Below are 11,747 nucleotides of genomic sequence, written 5' to 3'. Positions count from 1 at the left end.
AATACGCTGTACATCCAGTAGGCCCTTACAATATGCTGTACATCCAGTAGGCCTTTACAATATGCTGTACCTGCAGTAGGTCCTTACAATATGCTGTACATCCAGTAGGCCCTTACAATACGCTGTACATCCAGTAGGCCCTTACAATACACTGTACATCCAGTAGGCCCTTACAATATGCTGTACATCCAGTAGGTCCTTACAATATGCTGTACATCCAGTAGGCCCTTACAATATGCTGTACCTGCAGTAGGCCCTTACAATATGCTGTACATCCAGTAGGCCCTTACAATATGCTGTACCTGCAGTAGGCCCTTACAATATGCTGTACCTGCAGTAGGCCCTTACAATATGCTGTACATCCAGTAGGCCCTTACAATATGCTGTACCTGCAGTAGGCCCTTACAATATGCTGTACATCCAGTAGGCCCTTACAATATGCTGTACCTGCAGTAGGCCCTTACAATATGCTGTACATCCAGTAGGCCCTTACAATATGCTGTACATCCAGTAGGCCCTTACAATATGCTGTACCTGCAGTAGGCCCTTACAATATGCTGTACATCCAGTAGGCCCTTACAATATGCTGTACATCCAGTAGGCCCTTACAATATGCTGTACCTGCAGTAGGCCCTTACAATATGCTGTACATCCAGTAGGCCCTTACAATATGCTGTACATCCAGTAGGCCCTTACAATATGCTGTACCTGCAGTAGATCCTTACAATATGCTGTACCTGCAGTAGATCCTTACAATATGCATAGAAATGTATCATGCTTCCTCTGCCCTCCCTCCTCCCTCTCTCTCTACAATGTCCCTCCTGTCGCCTCTCCAGTCTCCCCACTCACCTGGGTGTCCTGTGCCTCTGGTCTCTACGTGGGCTGGGGCTCTGGGTCCTCCTCCTCGGGGCCAGTAGCACCTCCGCCCCCTCTCCCTCTGACCCCAGGTCCAGTCTGGGGATGTCGGCCAGAATGACGTAGTCCTCTATGGTCATCCCCTGGGAGTCCACTGAGGCGGTTCTCTTGGGCTCCTCTTGGGTCAACAGGTACTCCAGGCCCCGCCTTATATTACTCTTGCTCCTGTCACTGATTGGCCTGTCATTAATTTCCATGGTCGCAGGGCAGGGTTTCAACGAATTGGCAAGCAGCTGGGAGTCGATGCCTAGTCGTGGTGGGGAGGAGCTACAAGAGAGGGCAGGGCTTAGAAGGGAGTGGGAGGAGCCACGCCAGGAGCCTGGAGGGAGGCTGGGGTTGGTTTTAGGGGGGTGCATCTCTGTCCGTTCCTCTCTAGCGACCCTCTCTGGTCTCCTTGAGTAGCTCTGTGCTGTGTCAGGTCTGGTGTCGCTATGCTTGGTTTCTGTTTGGGGTGAATGGCTGTGTGTACCATAGCCACTTATAGGGGGTGAGCATTCCCAACTATCACGACTGAGAGTGGTTGGAGAAGGATTTTTATCTGTTCTGGGCCGGGGCCTTCGAGACCCTTCGTAGGAGTTTGGCTGCAAGGCTGGAGAGTCACGTCGAGAGATGGAGTCAAGATTTTTGTACAGTTTTTCAGAGTCCAAACTGTGACTGTTTGAGTTGTGGGAGGGACGTCTTGACTCCCTTGACTCTCTTGACTCTCTTGACTCTGTTAGGTCTCTTGACTCTGTTAGGTCTCTTGACTCTGTTAGGTCTCTTGACTCTCTTGGCTCTCTTGATCCTCTTGATCCTCTTGACGCTCTTGGCTCTCTTGACTCTCTTGATTCTCTTGACTCTCTTGAATCTTGATCACGCTCATTGGCGTAATGCTCTGTTTTACCATTTCTTACATGGGAGGAGTCAGTGTGTTTGTAGAAGGCCGTGTTTCGAGACGGGGAGGGGTGGCGAGACACAACCGAACCTCGTCTGTGAGAGGGACTGGACCGTCCTGACGGATGACGAGACAAGGAGCGAGATGAGTGAGACGGAGCGTGAGAAGGAGCGCGACTTTTGGAGTGGGAGCTTCTACGTTGGGAGGATGCAGATCGTGATTCAGCAAGTTTATACCGGTTTGGGCATGGGGAGCGAGGGCTAGGAGACTGATCTTGAGAATCAGTGCCACCACGTCTGAAGTTGGAATGACAGGTGTATCTCTGCGGAGACTCACTCCTCCAGGTCTCCTGCTGGAACGTTTCATCGCTTCTCCTCTGGGAGGGAATTCCGAGATTCACGTTCCGGTAGGGGATGGAGGCTTTGGGTTCTGGGCTGTGGTTGTTGGGGAGCGGATGGCCCCTCTCATAGTGCCGGTAAGGCCGTTTGGATACACCCTCCACCTGAGCCTGGGGACCATCATCAAATAAGGCTTTCCTGTCCGGAGAGAAGTAGCCGCTTTCTCCTCTTGATCCTATAAGTGAGGAGTAGGGACATGGCATGATAGATCATCCATTTGATTGAGCCCCACTCAAATGGAAAGCAAAGACACATTTAAATGTTTAACTGAAAAATGACAATAACATTTTGAAGTACAATTGAATTGAATGAAAATTGTATCAGCAGTCCCAGAAAAAATATCTGTCTGTAATACTGTGAGCTGGTCTGACCTGAGGGTCGCCTGAACCTCTCCCGACCTCTCTTCTCCTCCATCAGTGAGCTGTGTGGTGGTCTGTGGGGAGAGGGGTCCACCCGGGTCATCTCTGGCCCCGTCACACAGCACCCTGCTGGCGTGCTAGAGCCACTCCTCCCTGGGTCTGGCAGGAACTCCCACGGATCCTCCTGACTGCTGGGTGGAGATATAGAGGGAGGGCATGAGGGACATTGGTAGGGGTACACACACTATGAGTTTGGCACAATGTACTGTAGAACTAGTTTAAGAGAAATCACTACCTGATTGTAGAATTTCATTGAAATATAATGTTATCTAACTGTTCATTACATTTTTATAAATCACTTTAATCACTTTATACCTTAATGTAGTGTTACTAAAGTCAACTGCCAATGACACTCTCACACTCACCTGTGTACCGTGTCAGAGTCACAGATATTGAGTTCCCAGTCAGGACTCGGAGTGTGAGTTAGGCTCTCCTGATAGGTCCAGATGCTCCTTGTGACATCACTGTAACTGGTCACCTCCGACAGGAAGTCATGGTTGTCCTGATTCGTGAAACGGGACACATTTCATCCAATCGTTAATAATTCAGAGAATGTCAAACTCGTCCATGGCTTTGTCAATTCAGCAAACCATCTGAGATGTGTAAAAGTTACTTTTAAGGCTTGGTGCACAAAGTATGTCATTCTGTTGTGTTTTCAGAAAGTTGCATAGTAACGTGAAAGTACAGTTGGAGACAAATCAAAGAAATTCAAACATGCTGCAGTGTACAGGTATCTCTATGGCAAGACAGTCATGACCTAGTGTGACCAATGACATTACAATGCTTAAAGATGAATTAAAGGAATGAGTTGAAACCACTCTCAAGGTCAATTCAACAAGCATGTGAGAAAGCACCAACAAGTAAAGTAAACAAACTTCAGACAAAATGGCAGCCTGTGGAATAAATGAAAAGAAGATAACTTTCCGTATAACTCAAAATGCTAACTTCTTACTACACCTGCTTGCAGAGCTTCCTTGGACGTCCCTTTACAAATCTGCTGTTAAGACAGGCTGCAAGTGGCAACAACAACTTCTCTCCTCCCTCTCCCCCTCTCTCCTCCCCCATCTACCTATCCTCTCTTCACCTTGTCTACCTGAACTAATACATTAGGCCGGCAAGGATGACGGTAACACAACCTCTCCCTGGCCTTTGCTCATCATTATTTAATTGGTCTGCTGCTCTTCCACAACCAGAATCCACCCATCCTCCTCTCAACCCTTTCTTGATCCCTCTTTCACTTCTTGCCCTCCCTACAACACACAAAAGCCTTTCTTCTCTTTTGACTTTTGATCTCCGTGTTGTGTTGTGAGCAGGCGTGGATTTCTATCTAGAATATTCTGTTATTTTGAAATGAAAGGATTATTCAAATGAAAATAAATATTAGTAGAAGTTTATTTCTGGTCCAGGTTCATCCATAGAGCTGGTGCTTGTGTGCACGTGTTGTTTGAGCATATTAGATTACTCCAATGACAGTGAAGATTAGTAGAAGTGTATTTCTGGTACAGGTTCAGTTGAGTGGGCTGGTGTTGTGTGTGTGTGTGTGTGTGTGTGCGTGCGTGCGTGCGTGCGTGCGTGCGTGTGTGTGTATGTGTTGTGTGGGTGCTTGTGTGCAATGTGTTATGTGAGCGGATTAGATTACTATCTTTCCCTCAAGGGATGCAAATGAGCTTTTCATTAATTAATGATAGAATAATAATATAATCAAACGCCAACCTGTGTGTTCGTCAGTCCTCATCACACCTACAGTGTAGCTTATATTAGAATTACCCCGCTTGGTGGCTTTATTTGTGTTTATTGCATCATTATGTTGTTTAATATGCGCCTTTGTTTCATTCAGAAATGGTTACTCCTCGTACTGCCACTTGGGAAGATAAAATTTATGTTTTTGGAACTGTTTCAAACGTATACCACAATTTACTGTACAGCAAAGGTAATAATCTAGACCTTTTCCAAACCCAATAACAGTCATTAGCCGTCCATCATCCATTTCCCTCAACACTAGCCCCTCCTGCCTGGCTCACCTGTGAGGTACTGTTCAGGTGCATGTGTCCCGGGCGCAGGCACGAACCACAGCGGGAGGGGTCAAAGGTGTTGGGTTGGAACTGGTGGCAGTAAAAGTCGTCAGCACAGAGGGGCATGATGGATCCTCAGATCAGGTGAACACCCCTATTTTACTCTGATGGTACGGCCCAGTGCAATGATGCACTATTACAAAATCCACCTACACAAAGGTGGTACATCCTGATTAGAGGTGGGATAACCAATCAAACCATATAATGTATAGACAGCACATAGTAATGCAGTATGTCAAGAGCAACACTATACAGACGTAGAAACTTAATTTGAGTCAGTTTACTACAGCAGGAAAATAATCCTGCAGCAACAGAAAATGTGAATTATTATGTGGATTATAATTAATGGACAGTTTTGTAGTGGTTGATACATTTTTCCTTTGGGCAAATCTAGTCTGAAATGTCAAAGTGGAAATTACTAACTGATCAAATTAAGATTTTACATCTGTGACAATACAGAGGCGGATGCAAGATGCAAGCAACGATGGTTTAATGAATACAGTTTACAGCAGCAACAGGACAGACAGACTGTACTCAGACAGAATCCGACCCAGGGACTAGGGCGCATCTTCCAATGATAGCGTGCTGAGAAATCCAGGGGAGTGTGTCCCGATGGGTAGGAAGGAGCACAGCAGATAATCCACACAAGGGCGGCGAGAGATGAGCACGGACACACGACACAACCTCAGGGAAGTAACAACGATCTGACAACAAGAAACACTGGTTACAGAACATATAAAGGGAAGATAAGTGGCTCCAGCTGGCGCAGACAATCAGGCCGAGATTGGGAACCACGCCCACACAAACACGGGAGAGAGAGAGAGAGAGGCAGTGGATTCATGGACCGTGACAATACCCCCCTAGGAACGCCTCTTGGCGTTCCCAGGCGAATTTACCTGTCGATTGAAATCATCGATAAGGGAGTGATCCAGAATGTCCCTAGCAGGTACCCAACTTCTCTCCTCCGGGCCGTAACCCTCCCAGTCCACCAGGTACTGGAATCCGCGTCCCCTCCTTCTAGAGTCCAAAATACGATTGACAGAAAAGGTGGGTTCCCCATCAACAAGTCGTGGCGGCGGGGGAACCGGGACCGGCGGGTTAATGCGTGCCTGAAACACAGGTTTTATTTTAGACACATGAAAGGTAGGATGAATTCTCCTATACGCCGGAGGAAGCTTGAGCCGGACCGCCACCGGACTAATGATCCTGGTGACTTTGAACGGGCCGATAAATTTGGGGGCAAGCTTGTTCGAAACGGATCGGAGTGGAATGTTCTTAGTAGAAAGCCACACTCTTTGGCCAACGACGTATACCGGAGGCTTCGACCGGTGGCGATCGGCCTTAGCCTTGTGCGCGCCCCACCCGGAGAAGAGTCTCACGGGCTCTGCTCCTTGCGTGACGGCACCTCTGGATGAAAGCGTGAGCGGAGGGAACAGTGACCTCGGACTCCGTACTGGGAAAGATAGGTAGCTGGTAACCTAAACTACACTCAAACGGAGAGAGACCCGTGGCTGCCACTGGCAACGAATTGTGAGCGTACTCAACCATAGAGAGTTGTTGACTCCAGGAAGAGGGATTCTTAGAAACCAAACATCGCAACACTCTCTCCAAATCTTGGTTGGCCCTCTCCGTTTGACCGTTGCTCTGGGGATGAAACCCTGAAGACAGGCTGACACTCGCTCCCAGTAACCTACAAAACTCTTGCCAAAACTTGGACACAAATTGGGGCCCCCTGTCAGAAACTACGTCCATCGGCAGGCCATGTAAGCGAAAGACGTGATCCACGACAGTTACCGCTGTCTCCTTGGCAGATGGTAATAAAATGAGCCGCCTTCGAGAACCGGTCCACCACGGTCAAAACAACCGTCTTGCCCTGGGAGGGCGGAAGGGCGGTAACAAAATCTAGTGTGATGTGGGACCAGGGTCTCGAAGGGACCGACAGCGGTTGGAGTAACCCATCTGGGGGTCGATTAGAAGTCTTCCCAGTGGTACAAACCGAGCAAGCCAAGACAAAACTGTGAATGCCACGAGCCATCAGTGGCCACCAAAAGCGTTGCTTAACCAAAAAGCTAGTGCGGCTGACTCCTGGATGACACGCTACGTTGGAGCAATGCCCCCACCGAATAACATCGGACCGACACCCCTCCGGCACAAACAACCGATTAGGCGGGCAACCGGGCGGAGGCGTTACCCCTTCTAAGGCCGTTTTGACCCTCGATTCAACCTCCCATGTGAGTGTGGAGACCACTAGGGTCCCGGGTAGGATGCACTCGGGAGTGGATGGGCGTTCGGAATGGTCAAAAATTTGAAAAAGGGAATCGGGTTTGACATTCTTGGAACCCGGGCGATACGAGAGAGAGAAGTCAAAACGTCCGAAAAAGAGTGCCCACCGCGCCTGCCTGGAGTTGAGTCGCTTGGCGGTTCTGATATATTCCAAATTCTTGTGATCGGTCCAAACTATAAAAGGTACCACCGAACCCTCTAACCAATGGCGCCACTCCTCCAGTGCTAACTTGACTGCCAACAACTCTCTGTTGCCAATGTCGTAGTTGCGTTCCGCAGGTGATAACCGATGGGAAAGGAACGCGCAAGGGTGCATCTTGTCGTCAGAAGAGGAACGTTGGGAAAGTACCGCACCTACCCCCACCTCTGAAGCGTCCACCTCCACCACGAACTGACGCGAGGGATCGGGAGCTATGAGGATGGGAGCCGAAACAAAGCGGCTCTTGAGTTTGGCGAATGCAGCCTCGGCTGTATCGGACCACCTGAACGTCACTCTGGGGGAGGTTAAGGCGGTAAGAGGAGCGACTATCTGACTAAAGTTGCGAACGAAACGCCGGTAGAAATTGGCGAATCCCAGAAACCTCTGTAGGGCCTTACGGGAATCTGGGCTTGGCCAATCCACCACAGCCTTAACCTTGTCAGGATCCATGCGAATGCCTTCAGTCGAGACGATGTAACCTAGGAATGGAACGGATTGTGCATGAAAAATGCATTTCTCCGCCTTGACAAAAAGTCCATTCTCCAACAACCTCTGAAGCACTCGTCTGACGTGCTGAACGTGTTCCTGGAGAGAAGAAGAAAAAATCAGTATGTCATCCAGGTAAACATATATGAACTGATCAATCATATCTCTCAGCACGTCATTGACGAGTGCCTGGAAAACCGCTGGGGAGTTGGATAGCCCAAAAGGCATGACCAAATATTCAAAGTGCCCTCTGGGGGTGTTAAACGCGGTCTTCCATTCGCCCCCCTTATGCGAACCAAATGATATGCATTACGTAAATCCAACTTAGTGAACACGGATGCTCCCTGTAACCTTTCAAAGGCTGAGGACATCAACGGTAAGGGATAGGTATTCTTCACTGTGATGTTATTCAACCCACGGTAATCAATGCAAGGACGCAGAGATCCGTCCTTCTTCCCCACAAAGAAGAACCCTGCCCCCGCTGGAGAAGAGGAAGGACGAATGAATCCAGATGCCAGAGAATCAACCTTCAAATGTATTTCTAGAATTTTTAAATACCTTACGACTGTTAACTCCAAGTTCATTTTTATCTGCAAAGTAACCAGCACAGGTCATACACGTCATACTCTCAGAACTCATCCAAGTCTGGGTGAAACTGGCGTGGGTATAACTGCCATTGTGGCTCTGTCTTTAGTAATGTTAAACATCAACTGACTCTCATTGGAGCCAACATGGCCCACTGGCCCCCAAAGGTGTGTATCAGATGTCATCAGCTTTAGAGAGGGAAATATGCAACTGTCTCCACTGGATAGATGTCATGTGGTGGTGGGCCTGTTTTACAGATGGCTGCTCGGAGGGGTACAGACAAGCGCGAGCGGTCACCTGTAAAACTCTGTTTACTAGAATAGGCACCGCATGACAGACATAGACTGGACCATAGAGAGGTCATCTTCTGGGGAACAAGAAATACATGTTGAATCTTGAGTTGGCATTCAACTTGATTCCAAATACAAGGTTAACCGATGAAAAACAAACCCGTTTAAATTGAATAGTGAAAAAATAAACGTGGTGCGAAATAAGTCGAAACCATCGGACATATCTTTTTTTAAATGCCAGGTGGGTCCTTAATGTTGCAGGGCAGGTCGGCTAGTAGAGTATCTATGTTACTCATTACCTGAGGAAATGAAAAGGAGTATGTACAGCATCTAGCCTCACATATGTAACCTGTCTAGGGGCCCTTTGTGTGTGTATATAATATAATATCAGCTGTGCTATGCTGAAAACAGAGCTGTTTCCATAGATATAGTCAATTATATCTCTCGTCCACTGGGGGACAGCAGTGTCCAGAGAAGCCAGCAGAGGGGGCCAGAAGTGTCATCAGGATTGTACTGGGAGGCCAGGAAGCACACACAGGCACACACACGCATACGCATACATGAGAACACATACACACACACATTGACACATTGACACATACACACACACATAGTCTCTTAGTGGATCATACACTCTCGCTTGTCATTCACGCTGCATGCTCAGCGTAGACTGTAGACTATAAAGGCTGTGTATTTATAGATGTACTGTATGTTTAAATAGGTGAAGTGAACACTGACTGCTCTGGATCCTGTAACAGGGCCCATTCATCACTGTGTGGAATAGTCTCAATTCAAGCTCAAATTAGCTGTACCAAAAGTTGCGTGTGATTAATTGCACTCTCAGAAATTGTAGTTTTGAGAAGTTTACCTGTAATACTACTCTCAGAGAATATTAACCCCAAAAAATATTTCAAATGAAATGTCACCCTCAGGATATTAATAACAGCATGTTTGGCAAGAAAATGTTGCAGGGAGTTATTTCTGCCCAAATCCTTTTTCCGCTGAGCGTCCTAGTTGCATAGATACACTCTGTTGCTCAGGCAACAGTTGCCATGGTGAGAGGAGATTTAGTAACCATGGAAATATGATCGCCAAAGAAAAGTTCAGCATCCCACCAACTTGAAGTTGGCATGACTGACTTCTACAAATGTAGATAGACTGTATTTTCATGAATGTATCTTAGAGTTATTAAACGTTCTTAAATATGCATATCTTTGCTAGTAGAATGACTCGTACAGGTCAAACGCAAGGGTGAAATAGAACCAGATCATCAAAAGACAATATTGTAAGTACCGTATAAAAGCATTCAGAGAAAATGTCATTCTCCGAAATGACATTTCAAGCAATACAACAGTCCATCTTTAGATTAGTTGAGTATCTGGAGCATCAGAATTTGTGGGTTTGATTACAGGCTCAAAACGGCCAGAAACAAAGACCTTCTGAAACTTGTCAGTCTATTCTTGTTCTGTGAAATGAAGGTTATTCCATGAGAGAAATTGACAAGAAACTGAAGATCTCGTACCTGCAAAACACCCGTCTCAACGTCAGTGAAGAGGCGACTCAGGGATGCTGGGCTTCTAGGCAGAGTTGCAAAGAAAAAAAACACATCTCCGATGTTACCAAAGAAATTAAATATTAAAATGGGCAAAAGAACACAGACACTGGACAGAGGAACTCAGCCTAGAAGACAAGCATCACAGTCACCTCTTCACTGTTGACGTTGAGACTGATGTTTTGTGGGTACTATTTATTGAAGCTGCCAGTTGAGGACTTGTGAGGCATCTGTTTCTCAAACTAGACACTCTAATGTACTTGTCCTTTTGCTCAGTTGTGCACCGGGGCCTCCCACTCCTCTTTCTATTCTGGTTAGGGCCAGTTTGCACTGTTCTGTGAAGGGAGTAGTACACAGCGTTGGACGAGATCTTCATTTTTTCTTGGCAATTTCTTGCATGGAATTGCCTTCAGTTCTCAGAACAAGAATAGACTTACGAGTTTCAGAAGAAAGGTCTTTGTTTCTGGCCATTTTGAGCCTGTAATCGAACCAACAAATGCTGACGCTCCAGATACTCAACTAGTCTAAAGATGGAAAGTTTTATTTCTTCTTTATTCAGGACAACAGTTTTCAGCTGTGCTAACATAATTGCAAAAGGGTTTTCTAATGATCAATTAGCCTTTTAAAATGATAAACTTGGATTAGCTAACACAACGTGCCATTTGGAACACAGGAGTGGTGGTTGCTGATAATGGGCCTCTGTACACATAAAGAATATGCCGTTTCCAGCTACAATAGTCATTTACAACATGAACAATGTCTACACTGTATGTCTGATCAATTTGATGTTATTTTCATGGACCAAAAAAATGTGCTTTTCTTTCAAAAACAAGGAAATTTCTAAGTGTCCCCAAACTTTTGAACGGTAGTGTTTGTGTGAGTCTCACCTTTCCATCTTAGTGTGTAGCCCAAACTGTTCGGACGCTACAGGCAGAAGTTGGCAGATCAGCGGTACCAACGTCTGATGAGTCCCGTGATGCGGTCACGGAGTAAAACGGAGATCCTGTTCGTAAGAGTCTCATCTTTCCATAGAATGGTCCTATTCGTTCAGACACTACAGAGGTTTTCGTGAGTAGACCGATCTCCAGGATGTCTCATGGTCTGACGAACACCGCTGTAGCTCGGTCACCTCCCACCGCAGACGCTGAAAACCGCCATTGGTGGTTGCTGTGGATTGAGACGCAGCGTAAGCAACAAAAAAAGCAGACATCTCTATCTTAAACAGACAGATTTTGATGGGGATTTGTATTATTATGCTAATTACATTTCCTCGTGGCGCTGATATTGAGTCTAGCTTTAAAGGGATGGACCAGTACCAATTCAGTGCAATACAAACTTTTTATTGGCTACTGAGCGAACTGAGAACATTTGAAACATACTTATCTTTTATGGCACTGCATTGCCCATCTAATGGCCTAGACTAGCTGACCAATCACAGAGGACCAGTCTTTTGCCTTTATTAAACTCAAGTGGAACCCACACGCCTCAATGCCTTGGTTTCTTGAAGCACTGGAGAAATCTGACAGACAACTCTTTTGCAGGTCACCAAATGTCCCTTCGCATTGCTCTGAACTTAGTGAGATAGATTTGGACTAACATCCCCGCTGAGGTTACATCATGAGTACCCACTGTGCCCAGTATTTGAACTATATATATATATATAAAACTGCTATC

At 46.6% G+C, this 11,747-nt stretch overlaps 1 protein-coding gene across 2 annotated transcripts in view; it reads right to left on the bottom strand.

Annotated features, from left to right (window-relative positions):
• The window catches only part of LOC118364783 (TRIO and F-actin-binding protein-like), a 20,165-nt gene extending 8,906 nt beyond the window's left edge, over positions 1-11,259 (bottom strand). For both annotated transcript variants that reach the window (XM_052490286.1, XM_052490287.1), the window contains exons 1-4: positions 10,961-11,259; positions 2,972-3,108; positions 2,559-2,737; positions 850-2,362 (exon numbers count right to left, since the gene is read on the bottom strand). In XM_052490286.1, coding sequence (XP_052346246.1) covers positions 850-2,362; positions 2,559-2,649 — 1,604 coding nt within the window. In that variant the 5' untranslated portion in view covers positions 2,650-2,737; positions 2,972-3,108; positions 10,961-11,259. The remainder of the gene's footprint in view (positions 1-849; positions 2,363-2,558; positions 2,738-2,971; positions 3,109-10,960) is intronic.
• Between the last annotated feature and the right edge of the window lie 488 nt (positions 11,260-11,747).

This window comes from Oncorhynchus keta, chromosome 32, assembly GCF_023373465.1.
Source record: "Oncorhynchus keta strain PuntledgeMale-10-30-2019 chromosome 32, Oket_V2, whole genome shotgun sequence".
NCBI lineage: Eukaryota > Metazoa > Chordata > Actinopteri > Salmoniformes > Salmonidae > Oncorhynchus > Oncorhynchus keta.
This window is presented reverse-complemented; position numbering and strand designations above follow the sequence as displayed.